Raw genomic sequence first — 23,957 nt, 5'->3', positions numbered from 1 at the left:
CAGCCATTCCTGCTCAGGGCGGGGCTCTGGGCCCGTGACATCTGAGAGACAAGTAGGGTGGCACGCTCAGTGGGGCAGTCCTGGGGGACCCAGCCCCTTCCCATTGCCTGGCACACAGTTCCGGCATCCCCAACACTGGGACCCTCATACCCTGCTGCCCTCCCGGAAGGGCCGAGAGCTGGCCTCCCCTGCATGTCTCAAGACTTCTCCTGCTGCCGGTCCTGCTGTGCCCACTTGCCCGCCCCTTCGGCCTCACCGGTCTGCCTGAGGCCCCCCCACCGGCCGCCTGTGAGTCATAGCCCCCTGCTCTGGGGTCTGCACCTTTAGCTTTTTTCCGTGGCCACAGCCAGGTCTGAGAGGTCCGGAGCTCGGGCTCACAGACCCCAGGGGATGCCCCTGCCAGGCTGAGGGTGGGGAGGGGGCAGAACCCAGGGAGCCTCACCTGCTCGGAACTGCACCCTGCTCCGCTCGCCCAGTAGCTGGGGAGAGAACACAGCACCCTGCTTCCTTGCAGGCGGATAAGAGGCGGAGGCTGGTGGAGCTGTGCACGTCTGGGGCATCGTCTGTGGGACACCGAGCCCGGGCCTGAGGCCTGGCTCCCACCTCTAGAGCAGCATTACGTAGGTGCTGCCTCAGTGTCCCAGGTGTCCAGAGACCCCTCTGAGCCTCCTCACGCCCCTCCACCCTCCAGACCCCTCATGCCTTGGTCAGCTGCGAACGCTTCGCCACTGAGCGGCCTGCCTCACGGGCCGCCAAGCCCTTGCTCCCTGAGACTCTGCATTGCCTTTCTTCTCTCCTGGATGGGCCAGGGTGCTGGGCAGGAAGCTGGAGTGGGCTGCCCAGGCCCGGGGATCACACCTAGGGCACCTCAGGGGGCAGAGAGGGGAGGAGGAGGTGCCCTGAAGGGCTGCCCAGGGCCCCAGGAAATGCCCCTCATTTTCTACGTAAGTTTCATTTTGTCCAAGTGTCAAACTGCTGAGCGATCGCCCTCTCCCTCCAGCCAGGAAGGAGATAAAGGAAGGACCCCTCCAGGAGCTCCTCTGCCTCCTTCTGGGCCCAGCAAGACCACCCAAAGGGCTGCAGCATGGCCAGGGATACAGACCCCGAGAGGGGAAAGGAGGGGACCGGATCTTACCCTCTTTTTTTTTTTTTTCTTTTTTTTGCGATACGCGGGTCTCTCACTGCTGTGGCCTCTCGCGTTGCGGAGCACAGGCTCCGGACGCGCAGGCTCAGCGGCCATGGCTCACGGGCCCAGCCGCTCCGTGGCATGTGGGATCTTCCCGGACCGGGGCACGAACCCGTGTCCCCTGCATTGGCAGGCGGACTCTCAACCACTGCGCCACCAGGGCAGCCCCTTACCCTCTTTATATCCTTCATGGAGTCATCACAGCGCTGGGCAGACAGCTGCCGCCCCCCAGATAGTCATCACACTGAACATTGAACTCTGTGGCTCCCAGCACTCCGGCCTCACTGGAGCATCTCCCCAGCCCAGGCCAGGTCCCACTCCACAGCCATCCAGGGCCCATGAACAGTCTGAAGCCTTTGGCTCCAAGTTCCCCCAGGAAGACGTGTCAGCTTGTGGGGAACCTGGATGTCATGAATTCATCATCTAACCACTTCCAAGGTCCACTTGTGAGCACCTCGGATGGTGCGTGGTCCCACATGGGCACTGAGGGAAAAGCATCTGGCCCACCGAGGGCTTACAATGCAGGCAGGGAAGCAGGAGGCAGGGGAGGGCTGGCACACCTGGTTCCTTTGTGTGGATTACAAAAGGGGCCCTGGGCAGCCAGTTTACAGAGGCTGCCCTGCTTCCTTCAGGCTGACGTAGCATGGTGCCAGGGCTGGGCAAGCGGAACGTAGGCTAGAGTTTAGCCCCATTCATCTCCTGACCTTTGTGTAGAGTGCAACGCGCCCCCTGCCCCACACCATGCACAGTGGTCCTGGGAGAAGACCCTGCACATGAGTGTTTCCTACAATCCAAGAGTGGAAAAGCAGCAGGTAGTCAGGTGAGCTGCCTGGCCAAGATGCTCCAGGCCTCCCTACGCAGGTGTAGCCCTGGGTCTGGATGCCTGGGGAAGACTTTCTAGAAGTTGTGTGGTGTCAGCTGGAGGAAGGCATGGGGAGGACAGAGTCCACCCAAGGGTGAGAGAACCACGAGTGCAAAGGGACAAAAGCAAGAATGTGCTGGTGATGGTGCTCAGGGGGTAAGGAGGTGTGTCTGGTTAAAGGGAAAAAAGGAAGGGCCAAGGATGACAACAAATAACAGCAAATAGCTACATTTATTTGCCAGGTACTGTTCTAAGCACTTTATGTATATCAACTAATTTAATCGTCATTATATGAGGAAGTAGGTATTATGATTATCCCCATTTTACAGGTGAGGCACAGAGTTGCTAGGTAACTTGCCTAAGGTCACAGAGCCAATGACTAACAGAGCTGGGGATCCGACACAGGAGGCCTGCATCTGCGTCTCGTTCCCGAGCCTGTACTCTAAACCTCTACACTATATCGTGGCTTGAGAGCTATGCTTTGGGTCCGAGCTTTAGAGCCTTATCCTTTGGGTCTCATGTATAAAAGGGAAGCCTTGAAGGAAGGTGTTTTTACCAGGAAGGAACAAGGTTAAAAATGGTCTCTTAGGAAGGCGATCATGGACAACTCCTCCCTGGAGCTCCCACCCACACTGACCACCCAGGTGCCTGGCCAAGAGTGCTCTCCTCCCCCACCCCTGCCCCCCAGACATTTTCTCAGGGCATCTGTGGTCCCCAGGGTGAGGCAGAGGTGAGGCAGGGAAGTCTGTGGAGCCACAGTACTCCACACACACCCACTGGTTCAAGTAACTGCTCTGTTTACGGAAACTCAGGCACAGAACAAACATCACTTTAGAAAGGTCCCCAGTGCCCTGCAAGGCGGCTCTCACGATCCCCACAGCACCTGTGAAGCACTTGCGGTGCAGAGACAGTCAGTCTCTGGCCCTAGCTCACGTGTCTCATGAATGGCAAAACCCAGGATTCAAACCAGGTCTATCACACTCCTCCCAGCACTGCACCCTCACTCTCACCACAAGCTGCTGCTGCATGAGTGACAGAGAAGCAAGTGAAAAAAGGAAGTGGTTGGAGGGGTGAAGAGGTGAAGGGAAAGAAAACACGAGTCAGGGCGTATGGGCACCTGGAAAGTGCTACAGATCAGAGGAGAGAACTTGAGGCTGAGGGGATTGAGTTTGGACCACTTCCCAAAGCCATGAAGAACTTGGTACGTCTCGCCACCACCAAATGGGCCATGAGACGCCCACCTCTTGAACCCCGAGTTCCCAGCCTGTGGTCTTTGGGACCCATCTTCCTTCCATGTATGTTCCCCCAACCCCTGGCGGGCACGTGTGCCCAGGCTCACGCACACACACACACACACACACACACATACACAGAGCTTAGCTGGCCTGCCTTATAGGACAGCAAACACAGGCCTGTGACTTCAGATGAGTTTACCCCACCCGGACAGGCCCATTGTAGACAAAGGCAGCTGGTGCCTGGGTCAAGGATATGCTTCTCAGGGGCTGGTCAAAGTCTTGGCAGCCTTCAGCCAGCCTGCTCTTCCAGGGCCTGGAACTCTTCCCCAGGACCATAAACAAAAGGAGATTTCTAAAAGACCTGGGCGCCCAATCTGAGAAGCCTTCGCTCATCCCAAACCTACCAACCAATTATGTACCATATACCTGCTACAGACACTTCATTTTAAAATTTTTACTAGGCTCTTTACGCTTGAGAGTGTGATTTTTCTACGCTTTACTTGATTAGTGCAAACCTATGCTATAAAAACTATCATTCCCCATTTTACAGAAGAGAAAACTGAGGCACAGAGAAGCTGTTTACTTGCCCACTATCACCACCGGGCAGGGAGGTGCTGGGATGGGCTCTCAAGGCTTGAGCTCTGTACCTCTGGTGGATGACAGTCCCCAGCATGCTGCTCACCCTTGGCTAAGATAGGAAACCTCACCAGAGCCAGAAACACCTTCAAGTGGTCTGGGGAAACTCTCAGAGTTTCCAGTTACCGCTGTCCCTATAAACAAAGGGCTCAGGTAATCCCAGAGTCTAGGGACAAATAAGAGTTGGTGCCATTCATAGGACACCTAAAAGGTGCGTATATGCATTTACATATGTTAGTAAATCTTCCCGACAATTCTATTAGTGGCAGGCATCCCCATCTTACAGATGAGAAAACTGAGGCTCGTGAGGTTAAATCACTTGCTCTGGGCAGCATAACTATTAAGTGGCAGAGCTGAGATTCAAACCCAGACGTATCTAACAATAAGACATCAATTATGCCACAGTTGCTCCCTCACACACTATTGCCTGCTGTAGGGGCTCTGACCTTGACCCAAGAACCTCCAAAAAAAAGAAAGAAATGTGGAATCAGTTTGTTCCTCAAGGGTGTGGCTTGGCTGGCGTCTCAAGAGGATACCCCCGCCCCTTGGAGTACAAGATTCCCTCCAGAGGCCTCTGATGCAACCCCTACCCACCCCCACCCCCCCACCTCCCCACCCCCGCTGGCTGGGTGCACCCTTGGGTGGACACATTAGGTAGCAGTGAGGAGCCCAGGCTCTGGGAGGAAACCGAGCGTGGGCGACTGGCTGGAAGCAGAAATATGGTATCTCCAGAGGTTTTGATTTGCGATCTTCATTTTGCAAGGAATGGGGATTTTTTTTCTTTTCAAAAAGCAGTGGATTTCCTTGAATTTTAGACCTTTCACAAATATTTTTTTAGGAGAAAAAAGAAGGAAAAAATCCCCCACAAAATGCCTGTCACAGCTACTCACTTCCACATTGAATCACGGACACAAAACCACAGCTATGTGGCTAACAAAGGAACTATGTGTTTTCATATCTTGTTATTGGAAATCATTTAGCAATCTTCACTATGTCATCTGCAGACAGACAGACAAATAGACGCGCAGACACACGCCTCTGGGTCCTAAGCCGTCAATCTTACAACCTCGGTCATCAGATAACTTTGCATTCCACCCATTTTCCCTTTCTAATCCTTTTCTGGGAAATTACACAGCAAGGCTTAAATCTTCCTCCTTAGCCCCTCTCCGGAGGTGGGGTGTGTGTGCACATGTGTGCCTGCCAGTGATTGGAGGAGGAATGCTGAGACATTGATTCAGTTAATTCCACAAGTGGAAACAAGTATACATTTCACAGTCCCTTTTTTATTAATATTATCATAATAGCACTTTACTTTGGTAAAGTGATTTTCACCTGGGAAGCTTACAGTGCCTTTTCTGACAGTGGCAAATTAATTAACTGATGGCAGATTTACAGATTGCATAACTGGAAAAACTACTGGACCCATAAATCAGAAACTTCCTCTGCATCCCAGACAAGGGGTGAAACCTGATATATATTTGAAAACCTTGAGCTCAAAAGGAGAATTCACAGGGCCTGAAAAATCTCCATTATGATTATGATTTTTGAGGCATGTTCTCTCTGCACATCTTTCTCTCTCTCTCTCTCTCTCTCTCTCTCTCTCTCTCTCTCTCTCTCTCTCCACACACACACACCCCACCCCAGAGGGCTACATTCACTGAGCAGCCAGTTCCGTACAAAGCAACCGGATGGGATGGGCATCCCCCTGGGGCATCTGAAAAAGAGCATTGACTGTCTTTCTGTTACCTTGTGGCTTCATCTCTCCCTAACCTTTCCTTTCAAACGAAAATCCTAGAGGACTTAGGTCAGTACAGCCACAAGCTCAAAATGTTCATCGTTACTACTTTTTTTGGTCGGATGCTGGAAACTGTATACATTAACGTTTTAATGCCCCAACAACTCCTCCAGGCTCTCGCCAGCTTTCTGGAGTTTCCTGAAAAGACACAAGTTGCGTTGCCTGACCCAGTCCTCGGCAGCTCCCACACCAAGCTTGCTGCTCTGCACTGGCCTGAGCTCACCTGCTCTCGGGGCTACTTAGCCAAATGGCTACGAGCACGGGTTCCAGAGTCCTGAGTGGAGCTGGGCTAGAATGGCCCCTCCTGTCAGTTTCCTCCTGGTGGAGTATCCTCCTCATAGGATCCTTGTGAGGAATGGTTAAGGTGCTGGAGATCTTCCACTTGTCTCTGTGGACCTTTCTCTGTCCCATTCTGGGCCCTAGGAGGCTCCTTCACCCTCTGTCTTCCAGTCCTGTTCAGCCCACATGGGACCCCAGCAAGAGGGCAGAGGGCAGCAGACGGAGCGGAGGTATTGATCCCCCAGTTCCCTCCTGACGGGCCACTGTGGGTAGTGGTGGCTCTATTCCTCTGCCAGAGGTCACAGCCCTGTTGTGGTCCTCTCCTGTGGCTGGAGCTACTCTGGGTTCCAGTAACCGCTGACCCCTTGTCTCTTAGACCTGCAGGGCTAAGGGCTTCCCTATACTCTGCTTCCCTTGTTGTTTCCTTTGACCCTGTCCACACCTTTGCAAATAGACCCTTTATCAAATTGTCCTCACTGAGTGTACCATCTGTTTCCTGCTGGAACCCTGACTGATACAGAAAAGAAAGGGTCTCAGCTATCAAGTATTGAGCCCTCAGCGATGTGACTCGGCACTTTATCCACTTTGACTCATGGAAGTGAAGAGACTCACACAACGTCAAGCAGCTGGGGAGCAACAGAATCAGATGAAGCCGAGGTCTGACTCATGACCGCTATGCTGTATGGTCCCCGGTATCAAGTGAGGTGGTGCCTGTAAAGTGCTTTGCACAGTAGGGCCGGCTGACTCAATAAAGCCCCACCCATGGTAGCTTAAAATAACAGCTATACCGCACTCAGAAAACCCACAGTCCTAAAGTCTACTCCAGCGCAACGCTAGCCCCGCCCTAGCCACAGTCCTAAGGTGGAACCCTCGTTCTAATACCACACTAAAGTTGCGCTCCAGGCTAACCGAACCACCACCCTATTGTGAAATAGAAAGTCACCTCGACCACAGTCTTCATCCCACCCTTCGTAACCCAAACATTCCTCAGCATAACCACCAGGGGAGGCTAAGATCAGGGCTGTGGAGAGAATGGGGAGCCTCTCTGCCCTCCGCACCTGGGAGCTTGCCCCCTCCCAGCGGCAGGAACATCCCACATCCCACTCCATCTGTCCGCCCCTCGTTGGACTCGACACAACTGGCCAGAGGCATTTGTGCAACATCCGCTTGCCTCATGTAACTGACTGGTGACTTTGGTGTGGGGAGAACCAGGAGGGCAGAGCACCTACACGAGGCCTGGGACAGAGCAGAGGCGCCAATAAATCCTGTTGGTGGTGATGATGAGAAAGGAGAATTAGAAGACGAAGTGCTCCTGGCTCCTGCATCACTTGGCTGCCGGCTCTGGGCAAACAGGAGGTGAACAGCTCTCATCTCAGAGATCTGTAGAGGGCTGGGGCCAGGCCTGGGCTGGGAGGGAGGCCCTCTCTGGAAGCCACCCTAGGGAGGGTCTTGATAACCCTCAGCTCTGGGATTATCCTAGAAAAGGGAGTCAGGCAGCCTCCATCAGAGACTTCGGGGCCACCTCGGGCCAGATGTCCACTTTCAAGCTTCAATACGAGAGGCAGGAAGAGAAGAGAAGTATGCAGGAAGCAGACACCATTTCCCTGGAATCTGCCCACTTCACTGCGTGGGGAGCGGAGAGGTGTTAGAAGGCCCTGGGCCCCTTTCTCCCTTGAGCATAAGGAGGCCTGAGCTTGGCCTCTTCATCGACCCAGAAGTGTCTGCCCTGGGCCAAGCATGGTGGAAGGAAGAGGATTTGCAGGCTCCACTGCTTGGAGAGAAGGCACACCGGCCCCTCCCTCCTCACGGCCTCTGTCGGGCTCTCTCGGCCTAGAGCGAAAGCGAAAGCATTGCAAGACTGCGTCCATCCAGAGCCTGTGTCCTTTTGTTTCTACACTCAAGTACCCTAAGGCCAGCTGTGGCCCTGAGCTCCGTGGGCCTCGGGTATTTGTGTGGGTTAGAGAGGTGCATGTTAATACTCTACAAAGTCCAGGGGTCCACCTCCCTTTCGGAGAAACCTAGGAGGGGCCTCAGCAGCCAAACCCAGCTGGAGAGGACTGCTTTGAAGCAACATGCTTTGTGGGGGAAATGGGAGACATTTCCCTCTTGGGAAGAAGCCAGGTCCAGGGTCACCACATACAGCTGCACAGGCTGTGCACTGCACAATTCTTGGAGTACCTGTCATAGAGACTATGAATGTGACAGACATCTCCTGGTGTGTGTCCAGGGACTGAAAGGTCCAGCACACACAGCCTGCCTCCTTCTCCTCCTGGGTGGAAATGGAATGCTTCAGACCCACCCCGCTACTCCAAGCAGTCTCTGCTGGGCAGGGATGGGTGGGGCTGGCAGGGGTTAAGTGCCAAGGAACCTTACACAAACCTTAAAGTGGCAGTGTTTCCAGAACCCTCTGCAAACAGCAGGGAGGGGGACAGGGTGGTGAAGGAAGCGCTCAGCTGAGACACAGTTCTCTTCTATTGTCTTCAGAAAGCAGCAGCAGGGCTTCTGTGATTTCAGATTTGGGAAAACAAAAGCCTTTCCATTTGTTCTGGCTGGAGGCCCATGAGTGAGCATCTCCCTCTGACTACTCCCCTTTGAGCCCTCCCTCTTCCAAACCCGCAGCCCCAGGGAAGAGCAGGCATGGGACTCTTCTAAGGCCCAAGAGATAGAAGAAACTGGGAGGAGACCCCTTTACAGCTGTGGCAGCCCCTGACAGACTCCTGGAACTCCTAAGGGTTTGCTAAGCCCTGCTCTGGCTGTGCTCCAGTCACCCTTAGGAGAGAAGCATTGCTCTCTGCCTGCCTGGCTCCAGACCCCCAAGACCAAGGGGCACAGGGCAAGCAGGTACCCACCTGCTGGGAGGATTGGGAGAGCCCCCTTCCTGATGAACAACATGCCAGGGGATGGGCTGAGTGTCAGCTCAGAAGGGAAGGGACCTGAGACCAACTTTCTTTGCTCCAGGCAGCAACAGAGGATACATGGTGACAGGGATGCTCATTCAGTAGATAGTTGTTTATTTATTTATTGAGTGCTTACCATTATTTATTGAGTACTATTCTAGGAGCTGGGGATATGTCAGTGAACAAAACAGCTCACACTGTACTTGGGGAAAAACAGACAGTACACAATAAGCATAATAATTAAATTATATGTTATGTTAGGAAGCAGAAAATAGAAAGCACTGTGGAAATTAAAAGGTGAACCAGATGAGGGCATCCTCAAGTTGGGGGTTTATAATATTAAACGATAGGAAAATAGGAGACATCTCCCTCCTGGGAAAGAGCCAGTTTCAGGGTCACCACATACAGTGGCACAGGTTGTGCACTGCACAACTGCGCCGTACCCGTCCCAGAGACTATGATGTGAAGCACATCCCCTAGTGTTGTGTCCAGTGGCTTAGGCTAATTCTAAGGTTAAAACCTTACAAAGGTGGTCAGGGAGGGCCTCAGTGAGGAGCTGCTCCTGAAACTGAGCCAGGCATGTACAGAAGGCATAAATAAGTATCCCAGCCCACTGTCAGGAGGTCCTGAAAGCTTGACTTAGTCAGGATTGTAGGGTTGAGTCAACCCAGCACAGAGGCACCACTTGGTGGCCCTGAGGAAGCAGGTGACGCAGGATGAAAGATGTAGGCTGATTAACCCCACTGCAGCCTTGCCGAGGACTTGAGGCTTACCGTCAGGGAGAGCTAAGGTCTGCCCTGGTGAAAGGCATCACGTGTCCTTGTAACGACCTTGGAAGCGGGTAAAGGGGGAGTAAGCACATTTCACCATCGGGGATGGAAAATGACCAGGCTGGAGGCCAGAGACTGAGACCATTAACTCTCGACCTCAGAGAAGATCCACTTGTTGCTTCTGATTTACAAATATAGAAACTGAGGCCCAGGGAGGACAAGGGACTTTTCCAAGATTTCCTAGCATGAGTTGGTCTCTCATCAGGTCCCAGGTGTATCGGAGAATAGCCTTGGGTCCGAGGGACTGGAATAAGGAGGAGGGAGGACCTACAGGGGATTATGTGGCCCAGAGGCGTGAGCAAAGTTGTGTGGCAGCATGCTGGAGCCCAGAGCGGAGGAAGGGAGTGGGAGGGAGGCGGCCGCAGCTGGAGCAAGGCTCAGAGGACCCTGGCAAGCCTTCAGACTGGCCCAGAGTCAGGATCTCCTGGGTTCCCAGGGCAGGCCCACCATCTAGCTGCCAACCTTCGTCCTGCCTCAGTTTCCCCATCTATAAGCCCAGATTGTGGGTTGGAGAAGAAAACCCCTTCTGGCGAGCAGGGCATCTGACTGATTTGCCATGGGCATGGGGGAGTACGCAGGCATGGTAAGACGTTTCACGTTTTTCAGACACCCTACTGACCTCTCTATGTGCGTTATTTCAGTGAATTCTCGAAACCACCCTCTGAGATGAGCATCTGTTTTCCCACTTCAGAGAACCTGAGTTTCAGTGAGGCGAAGCGACTTGCACGACTAGTTTGTGAGGACACTAGGGTTTAAATACTGCCTGACTGCAAAGCCCAGCTCTTCCCCGGCACATACGCCGGGGTCGCCTCCTTGCACCTGCTGCCCTCTCCCCAGGTACCTCATTTGATTCTGGGTCATCCATCTCCTAGGCAAATGCCTTGCCCTTCTGTCAGGAAGGATGCCTGGGTCCCCCCTGCGGCGGGTCTCGGTGCAGACTGGCAGAGACCACCCCTTGGGGCAGAGTCCCCGCACCCCCTGCAGGAGGCCTGGCAAGGCCTGGGGGTGAGGGGAGGCCGCACTCCCGCAGGAAACCTGTGGCCTCACCCTCCACCACAGCAGGTTAAAGGTCACACATTGGGAAGCCCACGAGGGCCCGAGTGGCGACGACGTGGGGCTGAACAATGCCGGGTCCTGTTGGGGAGGCGAGTCCTATGCCACCCACCCGTACCCAGTGGCCCAGTGCCCACCCCCGAGGCCAGGCCTGCGGCAGGAGCTGCACTAGTGCCCCTGCCCTTCTTCCCTCTCCCCACTGACAAAGGCCCCCCCGAGAGGCCGGCCACCCCCACCTCGGAGCCTTGTCAGCAGAATGGGGACATTGGGAACCCATTGCAGGGCTTGTGAGAGTGAAGGAGAGACCCCGGGGAGACAGCCAAGCTGCCTCAGCCAGGTTGACTCCACTCTACTCTGGACCTGTCGTGTTCGAGGTGCTGGAGATACACTGGCAAAGAAAACATAACAGCCCTGTCCTCCTGGGCCTGACGTTTTACTGAGGTAAGAAATAAATACATAAGTAAAATACACAAGACGTTAGTGCTTGGATAGGAGTAGGGAGTGTTTGCGGGTGTGCAGTGTAAAATCAGGTGAGCATAGGTGGGGTTCCCACTGAGAAGAGCAGACCTGGAAGGGGGAAGGAACCAAGCCATGGGTGTATCTGGGAAGAGGGTTTAATGTCGGTTGAATTGGGTCCCCGACCCCCCAAAAGATTTCTTGAAGTCCTAACTGCCAACCTATGAATATGAACTTATTTGGACGTAGGGTCTTTGCAGATGTAACTAGTTAGGGTTAGAGGAGATTATACTGGATTACAGTGGACCCTAAATCCAATGACTGGTGTCCTTATAAAAAGAATACCCCGCCAACACACACACACACACACACACACACACACACAATATGTGACGACAGAGGCAGAGATTAGGGTGAGGCAGCCACCAGCCAGGGGACACCAAGGACTGCAGGAAGTCATCAAATGCCAGGGCAGAGGCATAGGACAGATTCTCCCTTGGAGTTTCCCAAAGGAACAATCCTACCAACACTTCAATTTTGGGCTCTGCCCTCCTGAACTGTGAGAGAATACATTTCTGTTGTTTTAAGCTGTCCTGTTTGTGGTCATTCACTATGGCAGCCCTAGGAAAGGAACACAGGGCTCCAGGGAGGGGGGACAGCAAGTACAAAGGCCCTGAGGTGGGAGCATCTCTAGCATATCTGAGGAAAAACCAGTTGGCCAGTGTGGCAGAAGCAGAGTGAATGAGGGGAGCGAGTGGTGAGAGCTGATGCTGGAGATGTCAGAAAGGTTTTGCGGGCCAGATGATTCATGTAGGGCTGTCCTTGTGGCAAGCCCTAGATAAGAGGAGCTATTACACTGCAGATGGACGGTCCCAACTGGCGTGGGCTGCAGTGTGTGGGTGACCCCCGTGATCTTTGTTCCCTGGTATTATGCCTTTGAATATGTATATAAATGGCAAAAGGAAATCAAGGCTGCAGGTGGAATTATAGCTGCTAATTAGCTGACCTTAAAATAGGGGAGAGTGTCCTGGGTTATCAGGGGGCCCTTAAAAGTGGAAGGAGGCAGAAGAGTCAGTGAGAGATTCCGCTGAAGAGGGAGACACAGGGCAGAGTTAAAACATGAAGAGTTCACCCTCTGTTGCTGGCTTTGAAGAGAGGAAGGTGGCCACAAGCCAAGGAATGTGGGTGGCTTCTAGATGTGATGGCCCTCAAGTGACAGCCAGCAAGGAAGTGAGGCCCTCAGTCCTACAACTGCAAGGAAGTGAATTCTGCCAACAAACAACCTGAATGATCAAGAAAACAGATTCTCCCAAGAGCCTCGGGGAACTCAGCCCTGCAGATAACTTGACTTTAGCCTGGTGAGCCCCGTGTCAGATGTTTGACCTACAGAACTGTGGGATAATGCATGTGCATTGTTTTAAGCAGCTAAATTTGTGGGGTGTGCAGGGAGCAGGAGATCGAGAAGAAGAGGGAGAGACCGACGGGGACAATAAAAGGAAGGCTGACCCCAGCTGCCTTCTCAGGGGACAGCCCGCTAAGAGCCACGATCACGGGGCCCACAGCTTCCCAGCATCTCCCTGCCAGCCCCGCCTGTCTACCTTAACACTGTCCTCCAGGCCCCTTGTTGTCCAAGTGCTGATCAAGCCCGCCGAGGATGTCCCCAGGGCTCCACCTCTAGGTCCTCCGGTCAGACTAAGGAGTAAACCCAGTGGAGGTCCCGCCCATTCGGAGAATTGTTGTGACACCTCCCTCCCCCCCGCCCCCATAGGGCTGGTGAGACGGCCTTGGTGGAATACCCAAGCCAGCCAAAAGCCACTATTGGTGCTACTGCTGGATCACACCACCCCCAAGACTGGGCCTGGGCTCTAACTTCTCCCCAGAGCAGGTCTGCACACACACACACACACACACACACACACACACACGCACCCCAGTTTTCTGTCTGCTTTGTGCCACACAAGTCCTCATGGCAAAGAGAACCAGCCTGCTGATGGCTAACATGTACTGACCACTAACCCGTATCGGGCACCCTACTAGGTGTTCTACTCAAAGGGTCTCATTTCACCCGCTCTGCAACCCTACCAGGTGGAGACTATCGACTCAGAGCTGTTAGGCTATTTTGCCTGATGTCACACAGCCGGTAAGTCCAGAATTGGACTCCAGGATTCCCTGAATCCGAAGCCCAGGCTCAGAACCTCACTCCTCCAGGGGTGGTCCGTGGGCCAGCAGCATCAGCGTCACCGGAGACCACGTTAGAGATGCTCACCCCAGACCGGCCGCGTCAGAAGCTGCATGTTAACACGTTCCCAGGTGATTCACGTGCCTGTTTCAGTCTGAGAAGCACGGTGTGGAGCGCTGTTTTCCAAGGCCTGCTGGTCCTCGACTGTTGTAACCACCTCCTCCCCCAGTCTCTCAAGGCCCTTCCCAGCTGCCTCGGTCTTGCTCCACAGGTGGGGTAGGCTCTCTGCCCAGCCTGGGGAAGAAGCCTGAGCCCCGGGCTCGGAGGGAGTCTGCAGGCCCCCCGCGGCCAGTCCAGGCTGCAGCTGGACAACATCAATCCGCGTCTGGCTCTCTGCAGGGCGTGCTGCCTGCTGCCCGAGACTCTCCTGACCCCTCCCTCTCGTCTTCTTTCTGAGACACAAGTCTCTTGGCCTCTGTCTAGTGCTCTCCTGAACGTGGCCTCTGGCCATCACCAGTCCCTGCAGTGTCTCTCCTCCCTGGACATTTTGCACCGTCCCCCACCCCCCACCAAGAATGCCCTCTGCGTTTATGTCACTCCCTTATCTGGACACCAAGGGCCTGTCCAAGTTGCCATCAGGAGAGAGTCCAGCGGCTGCTTGGGAAAGCTGGCCAAGTTCACAGGAAATGTCTGACACGACCAGGCAAGTGGGATTTGGCCTCCCAAAGCAAAACACAGCTGGGCCAACAGTGGGCCGCTCGGACTTTCCCAGATTTCATGGCATTGACACGCCAAGGCAGAGAGAGAGAGAGAGAGAGACATGGAGAGAGAGAGAGAGAGAGAGACATGGAGAGAGAGAGAGAGAGAGAGACTGGGCTGGCCTGGAGGCTGCAGCTCATTAAAAACATCACAGTAGCCCCTGGCCAGGGAGCCTGTGAAGCTCAAAAGGGACAGCCCTGCTGTGGGCCGGAGACCTCAGCCCAGGCCCTCACCCTCCCCTGCCTCTCGCACACCTTCGCGGGGGGACCGAAGCCTCACAGAGCTGGTCCTCCTTCCCTCCCAGCCTCCTCCCCGCCCAGCATCGAGCCTCGTCCATTTCTTCATTCAACTTGTGTTGACTGAGCACCTACAGGGTACCAGGTGTGGTATTAGGTGCCAGGGACATGTTCATGAAAGAGGAGGACACAGTAGTCCCTGCTCTCACGGAGCTCCTGGTCCAGTGAGCAAATGCACTGACTGTCCCGAGGCAGAGTGAAAAGCGTGACCCTGGGGAAGCATGGAGCCGCCCGTCCTCCCGCACTCTGAACACCACTGCGGTGGTGCCCTTGGTTCCAGGGCAGGGTGAGGGTTCGGGGCCAAATGGGTCCTTGGTTAGGTAAGTCTTCGTTTGGGAGCGAGCGACAGAAAGCAATGCAGATTGAGCACTTCCTGCAAGCTGGGACTGCAGGAGGCACTGTGGGGAAATCCAGTGTGAGACTCAGGCGCTGCCTTCCAGGGCGCAGGCCACACCGTCTGATTGCAGGCTCAGGGTGCAGACTCACAGCGATGTGTGTGCCACGTGTGCGCTGCAGGGGGTCAGAGCCTGGTGGATATGAGGGAGTAGGTGCTTTTTGGAGGAAGTGGGACTGGGCCTTGAAAACTAGAAGCGGGATAGGCTGGGAAGATGGGGCAGGGGATGTCAAAAGCCTTCTGACTCAAGGGTACAAGGAACAGAATGACCTGCCAAGCAACCACCCCCAGCACTCACTTGTGCATGCACACAGGGGATAAATGCATTATAAAATGAATGAACCCCACAAGCCAAAAAAGAGCTTGCAGGGGGAAAGCCAGGCTGGAAGGACTCTGCTCCCACCCTGCCCCGGGGCTGGCCCTGGAGCTGCCACCTCTGGGGCTCCTCCAAGTGCCTTCACACCAGGCCCACCCACCTTGGACCCAGAGCCGGGACCAATGAGAACAAGGCTCAGGCCCTGCCCAACTGGTCACAGCCAATCCCAGGCAGTTCGCCCTGCCCCCTGCATTGTCCACCTGGCCCTTAGCTCTGCCCCCCATCTCTGCCCCAGCATCCTAAGGCCTTGGTGAAAGAGTTTGGCTCTTCTGGTTTTAACTTTGGGGCTCCCTAGGCCTTGACCCAAGTTCATCCTTCTGTTTTTTCTGCTCCTGGCTGCTCTCGGAAACCACCTGCTTGTTTGGGTGGCCAGGGCCCTGGAAACCCCCTTACTGAGACCCTGGTCTGGCCTGGCCCCCATTGCCCCTCCCCCTTCAGAGTTGCTGGACAACCTTGAGCTCCTTTCCTTTCTCTCCTGAGCTTTCCCCGCTGGGGACCTGGCCTCGAGGTCAGCCTCTTCTCCCTGATTCTCCCAGCTTCCTCTGGGAGGGCAAATCCTTTTTTCGCTGAATTCAGCAAGACAAGGTTCAAACATTTCAGAAAGAAGTTCCTAAGTAGGAAGCGAATGGAAAAAGTAACCTGAAAAACCACAAGGAAAACACAGCCCCCAGAAATGGACCAGTTTACAAAGTTCAGATTTCCTGAGCTGAGCTAGGAAATGTCTAGCCAGGTTGGCTGGCACGCAGGCCAGGGAATCCTGCCCATGAACACACCCCTTCCCACTTTTTAATCTTCTCGCTTCCACTACGTGCTCCAGCTGCCCCTCCGAGGAGACAGGTTAGCACTGGTGGTGACTGAACTGAAGGGGCTTTTTCTGGCCAAGGAGTCCTTCCTGCATCACAGGGACCACAGGCAGAGAAGGGGGAGGCGGAAACAAACATTTATAGAGTTTACTGTGTGCCAGGCACTGTTCTAAGCATTTTCCTCATAGTCACTAACTTAACCCTTACAATACCATGACTATGATTATCATCATTTCCCCCAACTTACTGATGAGGAATCAGAGAGATAAGTAACTTGCCCAAGGTCACCCACCTAGGAAGTGGCAACACCAGGATTCGAAACAAGAGAGCCTGGTCCCAGGGATGTGCCCTCCTCAGCTCTCTCCCCGGGGCCTGGAGAGTAAAGACTTCCCCTCCCACCTCCCCTGGGCACCCTGCCAGAGCCTATGCCACCCCCGTACCTGCTGCCCTGCTCGCCGCCCCTCTGGTGGAGCAGAAGGGAAAGGAGGACTCTCCGGCCTTCTCCACCAGGGTCTTCACCAAACGGGCCGAAGGAAGAAGCCCCTCCAGAGAGGCTGCGCCCCCAGACCGGAGGCCCCGCTGAGGAGGGGACTCACCTGGCCAGCGGCGGCTGTGGTGCTGGCGGCCGCGCTCTGGCCGTGGTGCTTTCTCTGGCCGCACTGCTCCTGCGCAGGTTGGGAGACCCCTGGGCTGAGCGTCGGGGTGCCAGCCTGGAGTTCTGGGGGTCGAATTCCTCCTCAGGAATGACCTCTTCACAGCGGGCTCCGCGGAAGCCGGAGCGGCACACGCAGAGCTGGGGCCGGCTGCAGGAGCCCCTGTTCTGGCAGGGCGGCTGGCACACAGCTGGAGAGACAGGGAGAGGGTGAGGGTCGCCTGTCAGCGTCGGACAACCCATCAAAGACTGGGTGACCCGTCACACCAGCACCCCCGGCAGAACACCCAACATTGGGTTGTACATATACTTAAGTGCTCCCTTTTTGTTGTCTGTCCATCTGGGGACCTGGCCTGCTGGTGTGGCTTCCTCTTCTCTCTGCCTTTGTGTGAGCTGCTTCCCCTCCCTGGAGCTGTTTCCCTTTCCTCTCCACTTACCTAAGTGCTACTGTTCCCTCCAGGCCCCCTCCCCATCCCTGATGACCTGCCTCCAGCAACTGCTCCCTCCTCCGAACAGCTAGGACGAGTGTTCTCCTTGCACGGCACTCAGGCCCTATAGGCCACCATCAGTGTGATGGGTTTGTTATTTATGTGTCTCAACTCCCTAACTAATATGGTCAGCGCCCTCAAGCGCAGTGACTGTTCCTTACACCTCTTTGCCTCCTTAACTCCTAGCATATGCCTAACAATGACACAATCAATATTATTTTTATTACGGCAACTACTATCTGTTCAGTGCTACAACATGCGAGGAACTGTGCTCTGCACACACTGTCTCATTTAAGCTTAAAACAATCCTATGCAGCAAGTGTGATTATGATCCTCATTTTACAAATGATGACTCTGAAGCTTGGAGAGGTTAAAAGATGTGCCTGAGGTCACCCAGCCAGGCAATGGTGGATCGAGGATCCAGTCCAGGTCTGTTTGATGGCAAAGCCCAAGCTCTTTCCACCCCACTGCCTCCCAGCAGGGCTGAACCATCTCTAAACCTTGGCCTGGAGGTGATGATGAAACAAAAGGGATCTGTTGGCTTCAAGTCAGCCACCGAATGCACCCTTGGCCTGGGAAGCTGCACGTCCCAGGTTGGCTCTGGTGGTGGAGACCACAGACCCTCAAACCCATCTCTCTCCAAAGCCCATACAGTCAATCTTAGATTGAGGGAGGATGTTTACCAACTCCTGCATTCATTCAGTGAACATTAACCGAGCACTCACTAGGTGAGAGACTTGTAGTAAAGAGGATCCCTCTCTCAAAGAGTGTCCTGTTTCACATGGAAGCCAGGACACAGGTCATGTGATAAGTGTCGGCCAGAGCCTCTAACCCAGGCTGAGGCAAGAAAGGGAAAATCAGGGAAGGCTTCCTGGAGGTGGTGATGCTGACCAGAGACAGCAAGGATGAGTAGATTGGGCATCGTGTCAAACAAAGGCAGCCTGTCTACTCAGGGGAGAGTGGGGAAATCATAGGTCTCGCTGCAGGATTCCAACCATGAGCTAGATCCTGAGGCTAGAGCATTTTCCTCAGTGCTTGGGCATCCCTTCCTGGCAGCCCCAGGCCTCCAGGTAAGCAGACTGTGTGAGAGAATTGTAAACCTGAGCATTTCCCCAAACACAAACTGCCACCTTGGCAGGATTTTGGCCTATCACCTGGCTGCCACTCCACCTGCCCAAGCAGAGTCAGCCCCCACCTGACCACACGCCAGGCCACTGTCACCACCACCACCAGAGACACGGTCTGCTGGGGCCAGCCCTGTAGCCAAACCAGGGCCAGCGAACACTGGGGAAGCAGGTTTGCCCAGGACAGGTGTCAGCCCTGGTTTATTTTAGGGAGGGAGTAGAAAGGGAGGGCCTGAGTGGTTTCCCATGTGGACCACAGATGCTACATCACTCCTAGCCCCTCAGATCCACACGCCTCTGCCAGCAAAGCCTGGCGTGGGTGAAGGGAAGGTCGCACAGCCCCTCCCAGTCTCCGTGTCTCTTCTACCTCTGTGTGGGTGGTCCCTGCCCTTAAGACAGCCTTCAAAACTAATTTAGCTTCTGTCCTTCCCCTCCTGGGCCCCAAGGATGGCCCATCCTTGACTCCAACAGTAAGATCTTTCTCTGTCTAGAAACCCAAGGCCCCAAATCTTGCAAGCCGAGCCCATGTCTTCCTGAGACTCGCTTACTTCTGGTTCTGCCTTATTCGCCAATACATCCGCAAACATTTAGTGAGCATCCTCTCTCGGTCAGACTGGGTGTCGGGGGGTACAAAGACAACAAGGCTGGTCCCTGGGTGGAGGAAGCTCTGCCAGGTGGGAGGGTTCTCAGAATCATGGAAGCCCCTTGCCCCCAGGCACTTAGGTCCTCAATGAGGACAAGGGTTGGCAGACTTTGGTTGGTATGATGAACAGCTCACAGAAAGTGGGTGTTTGGGGGGAAACTATAAAACTGGCATTTACATATGCATGTAATATTGTGGTTGATAAAAGTTCTAAAAGGCTTCCAAACCAGCCAGACTTGTTGGCAGAAATAAACCCGTTTGGGAAGATAACCTTTCTGGACCAATCGTTTATGAAACTGCACAGAGGCCAGATCTGCTAAGAAAGGTCCTCCAAGTGCTATGTTTTCAGAGCCAGCTCTCACCAACTTCATTTGTATCTTCCTCTGAGTTGTCTCCATAAGTCTCAGCAGGAAGTGATTTCCTCACTACAGTGTTCAAGCGTTTTGTTCTGAGCCAAGCATCTGCATTATGGGATTGGAGCATAAACTCCTCTCCTCTCTCTCCACTCCCCCAAAAGCCACCCCGCCAATGGCCCCAAATGGTGGCTCCAAGTGCCTGTCTATGAAAGGCGGCATTCTTAGGACAGTGTTCACTGGTCTGCCGTGAAACAAGAAAAATAAAAACAGTTTTCTGTGTTTCTTGTGATGCTATTTTTTCCCACTTAAAATGTGTTTTTTATTTTGAGATTATTATTGTATTACTTTTTTGGTGTTAAAATGTTCTTTTAAAATTAAAGGTGATGGCAAATGGTAGTTTGTTTTTCTAATATCCTCACTTAGCAAAAGGAAAAGCTGGCTATTGTACTTTGGTACCTAAGATGTTTGGGGATATTTACTGGTGCGTGAAATCCAAAAGTTTGGAACCCTTGGGGAAGGAGGGGGGTGATAGCGGTCATGTGCCTTTCATTTAAAGGAAACTGAAGCAAAATATTCCTAAGTCAAACGAGCACAGATTTCAAAACTGAAGTGTCAGAAAGGGGATCAGCCATCGCAGAATCGCCGCATGGTAGGGGCTGTTGCATGAAGCAAGGACGGAAATGCCGAGGCACCCCGGAGACGCAATTTCGTGCAGTGCTGTGGGAATTTTAAGAGAGAAAATTCCCAACCATGGCAGGCTGGGCAGTCTTCATGCTTTGCTCTTGGAGACTCATTCCTCCCATTTTCCCACAAGGGCAGAGGTCATGCCTTATGATTGAGAAATCAGCACAGGATGGGGTATATGGCTTTAGTGAGTCTTCGGTGATTGATGATTGGTGAGAGGTTATCAAGCACGATACCACGAGGTCCGTGTTTAGCCATCGAGGACACACCCAGCCCCTCCCTGTCAGGGGCTGGCATCCTCAGAGCCCGAAGGTGATGCTGCTTCCAGCCTCCCTGTGCCCGCTCACCAATGCCAGCCTTTAGCCATTCATAATTTGGGCTCTACCTGAACTCTGGCTTCTCCACACTCCCCTGGCACTCTCTTTCTCACTGAGGATTGGATATGTGGAAAGTTTCAGCTTTGGGAGTTCAGCTCTGTGGAGGTAGCCGTATGCCAAAAGACAGGGGAATAAAAAAGAAAACTCCCGAAATTACTTTGAAACAAGAAATAGAAGGCTTCGTTCTCCCCAACACCCCCCTCCTGGCTGTGCCCCTTCTACCTTCACGCTGCTCCAGAACAGTCAAGCAGAGGTTCGCTCACATTTTCCAAACAAAACCCCTGCCTTTGGGAGGAGACCAAATGAAGAATGGGCAGGCCTGGGGGAGAGTCTGGAAACAGCTCCCAACGTGTAGGCTGCTCCCACCATCCACTCAGAGCCCTTGAGACCAGAGACTTGGTAGCAAAAAGAACATGGGGTCGGGAGTCAGAAAGATTTGGTTTGACCCCCGCCCCGCTCAGCCACATCCCAGCTGCGTGACCTTGGGCGCGTCTCATCTCACTGAGACGCCTCAACCAGTGCCTCAGCTGTCTCATCATAAAATGGGTCTGACAATTCCTGCCTCCAAGAGTTGTGTGAGTCTCAACAGAGATCACGGAAGTACTTTGTACTCTCTAAAGCTGTGCTGTCCAATGCTGTAGCCATGAGCTCTATATGGCTGTTGAAATGGAAATTGATTAAATAAAATTTAAAATTCAGTTCCTCAGTTGCACTAGACACATTTCAAGGGCTCAGTAGCCACATGTGGCTCACGGCTACCATGTTGGATGGCAAGATATAGAACATTTCCACAGAAAGTTTCCACAGAAAGTTGTATTGGGCATCAATGCTAAGTTAAAAAACAAAAAATGCACACACCTAGTGGCAGAAGCAAGAGGGCTTCTGAACTTCTCTGCCATGACCTTTTCCCCAGGAAAAGGCAATGACAAGGCAGGCCCTGGTTAGAGAGATGCCCCAAACACTGTGGTGCAGAGGCAGGGCTGCTCTTCAGGTGTTAAATACAGCCCGTCCCCTCTCTACCTCCTTCCACCCCAGCCAGGTAGGGCTTCTGTCATCAGCTCTCTCTCCTGGGATCTAGAGATGCCTTCTCCCTCCGTCAATTCCATTAGGTGAGGCACCGACTTTAGGGTGGGCCCCTTGAGCCTGTGCCCTCCTCCGAGGCCTCCAGTACCAGGCCCTCCTGTCTGGGAGATGAACCTACCTTCCAGATTAGACTCTGGGCCCAGCACCCCCATACCTGAGGCTCAGCTGCTCCTCAGATTAAAGCTCCATCTTTCCTAAACTCTGTGTCAGTGGGACACTAAGGACCTCCCCACTGAGTACCTGATCCCTCCCTCAGGATGGGGCCCTGTCCCTTCCACACCCAGAGGCGTTTCTAGGCAGGACGGTCACCCACCACCCTCAGTGCTGCCCTTCCCTGGGCCCGCCCCTCACCTTAGACCCCTACCTGGAGGCCTCAGGTTGCCCTTGGAATTCACGTAACTGGGGGTCTACCTGTGACCCTGAGCTGTTTCTTCTCCACAGCCTTGACCTTTGGTTTCCACAGAAAGGGGACCCTGATGTCAGAGCTCCCCGAGGCCAGGAAATCCCTCACTGGCCTTCACACACCCTCAGAATCCACCGAGGACTCATCCTCTCCACACCTAAGCTCTGCCCACGGGCTGTGTCCCCCAAGCCCCGACCTCAGCCCCAAGCCCCCAGGCTGTGGGAGAAGTCAGGTCCTCAAGGATTCGGCCCATTCCCACCACAGCTGTGCTGGGATCACAGCTCAGGATGGCTGGAAACAGCACTGGGGCTCAGGGGCCAGCCAAGCGCCCTGCTCCAAAATTGCAGTTGTGTTCACATAAAAGCCTTTAATGAGAGAAAGATGCCGTTCTTGGCCCCTTGCGCACGCTCTGCAGACGCTGTCTGGCAGGCCGAGAGGGCCTCTACCGTTTGGCGGCCGGAGGGGAGGAAGGAGGGTTGTGAGTCAGAACTTGGCCCCGGCCCATCAGCATGGACCGCCCTGCTAATTGCATTAACAAACACCGAGATACTGGGCCAGTTGGGGGCCAGGGGCTGGGGCAGAGAGCAGCCCCAATTCCCACTGGCTCCAGCAGGCATGAGGAGGGGACCACTGGGCAGGGCTTGTGGCCCAGGGCAGAGGCGTGGGTTTGCCTCTAGCTCCTGCCCTAGAGCAGATGAGTCACCTGTCCATCCCCATCACAGCCCTGAGGGCTTTGTCTGGGAGGAGGCAGGGATTTAAAGGTCTCAGTGCCAGAGAGGCCAGGGAGATGAGAGAAGATGGGGTCCTGGAGCAGCCCCCATCAGGGACAAGCCCGGGGACCCAGCCTTTTCCAGGGGAGCAGCCCCAGGGCGTGCAAGACAGTTCTGTGGCTAACACGGAGCCATCCAAGCCCTTCTGCAGCCACACCAGCTCCGTGCCCAGGACCCATGAAGGTTGAGAGGGAAGGAATACACCATTGCCATTTACAACTCAAAGAAGGTGGGGGCAGAAGTGTGGCGGAGAGAGCAGCCTTATAGTCAAAGAGACCTGCGTTTGAATTCCAACCCCACGACCTCAGGCAAGTTCCTTCACCTCTGCAAGTCTCAGTGTCTAGAAAGTGGTCGTGCGTCCAACATTTACTGTTTGCTTAGGATAGTAAGCAAGACAGACAGTGTCTTTTTCTTCATGGAGCCTCCAACTTAGAGAAATTCATAAAACAAGCAGAAAAACAAGCAGAGGAAGAGAAATTGGGATATGAATGGTGGAAGAAACAATACAGGGGCTGGGATCCAGAGTAACAAGGCTGCTGGGGGCAGCTCTAGACAGAGCGGTTAGGGGGAGCTGGAAACGAAGACAGGGAGCAGCCACATAAAGAGACAGGAAAAGCAAACAGAGAGAGCAGCATGTGCAACAGCCCGGGGGCAGCACATTCCAGGAACCCAGGCTGGATCTGGTGAGTGAGGGGCTGACAGACAAGGCTGGACACACCGCCACAGGAAGGTTTCAATAGGGATGTGTTATGATCTAATTTACAGAGAAAGAACTGGAGAGTAAGGGGGACAGTGGGAGCAGTCAGCCAGCTGCAGCAGTCACCCAGGAGAGCGTGCTGGTGCCCGGGACTAGAGAAGCAGCCGGGGGTGGGGGTGTGGGGGGCGGGAAGCAAACAGACTCTCAAGAGATTTAGGAAGTAAAGCAAACAGGGCTCAGGGATGAACTGGATAGAAGCCTGAGCAAGAGGAGGTGTCCTGAATGGTCTGGCTTAAGCATTCATATAGATGGAGATGCCTCTGACAGGATGGGTAAGACCTGGGCAGGGATATGGGCTCAGAGGGAGGGAAACGATGCGCTCGCTTGAGACAAGTTGGGGTGGGGGTGGCTGGGAGGCATCAAGAGCAGATGTTGAGGAGGCGGCGGGACGAAAGGAGCCTGGAGGTTGGAGCAGAGGACTGGCTGAAGATATATATAAATCTGAGTGTCATCAGCCCCAAGATGATGTTTACATCCATGGGAATGCATTAGATCATTCCAGGAGCAGTGCAGTGAGAAAGAAAAGGAGAGGACCCAGAACTCGGCCCTGGGACACCCAGTGTTTAGTAGCAGGTAGAGGAGAA

General features: G+C 54.1%; 1 protein-coding gene across 1 annotated transcript in view; it reads right to left on the bottom strand.

Annotated features, from left to right (window-relative positions):
- The window catches only part of LTBP2 (latent transforming growth factor beta binding protein 2), a 96,818-nt gene that overhangs the window by 60,397 nt on the left and 12,464 nt on the right, over positions 1 to 23,957 (bottom strand). Inside the window, exon 3 of the mRNA XM_082647337.1 lies at positions 16,633 to 16,879. Coding sequence (XP_082503463.1) covers positions 16,633 to 16,879 — 247 coding nt within the window. The remainder of the gene's footprint in view (positions 1 to 16,632; positions 16,880 to 23,957) is intronic.

Source organism: Grampus griseus (assembly GCF_964374135.1).
Source record: "Grampus griseus genome assembly, chromosome: 2".
In the NCBI taxonomy this organism is placed as follows: Eukaryota; Metazoa; Chordata; class Mammalia; order Artiodactyla; family Delphinidae; genus Grampus; species Grampus griseus.
The sequence above is the reverse complement of the archived record's forward strand: the minus strand, read 5'-3'. Positions and strand labels throughout refer to the sequence as shown.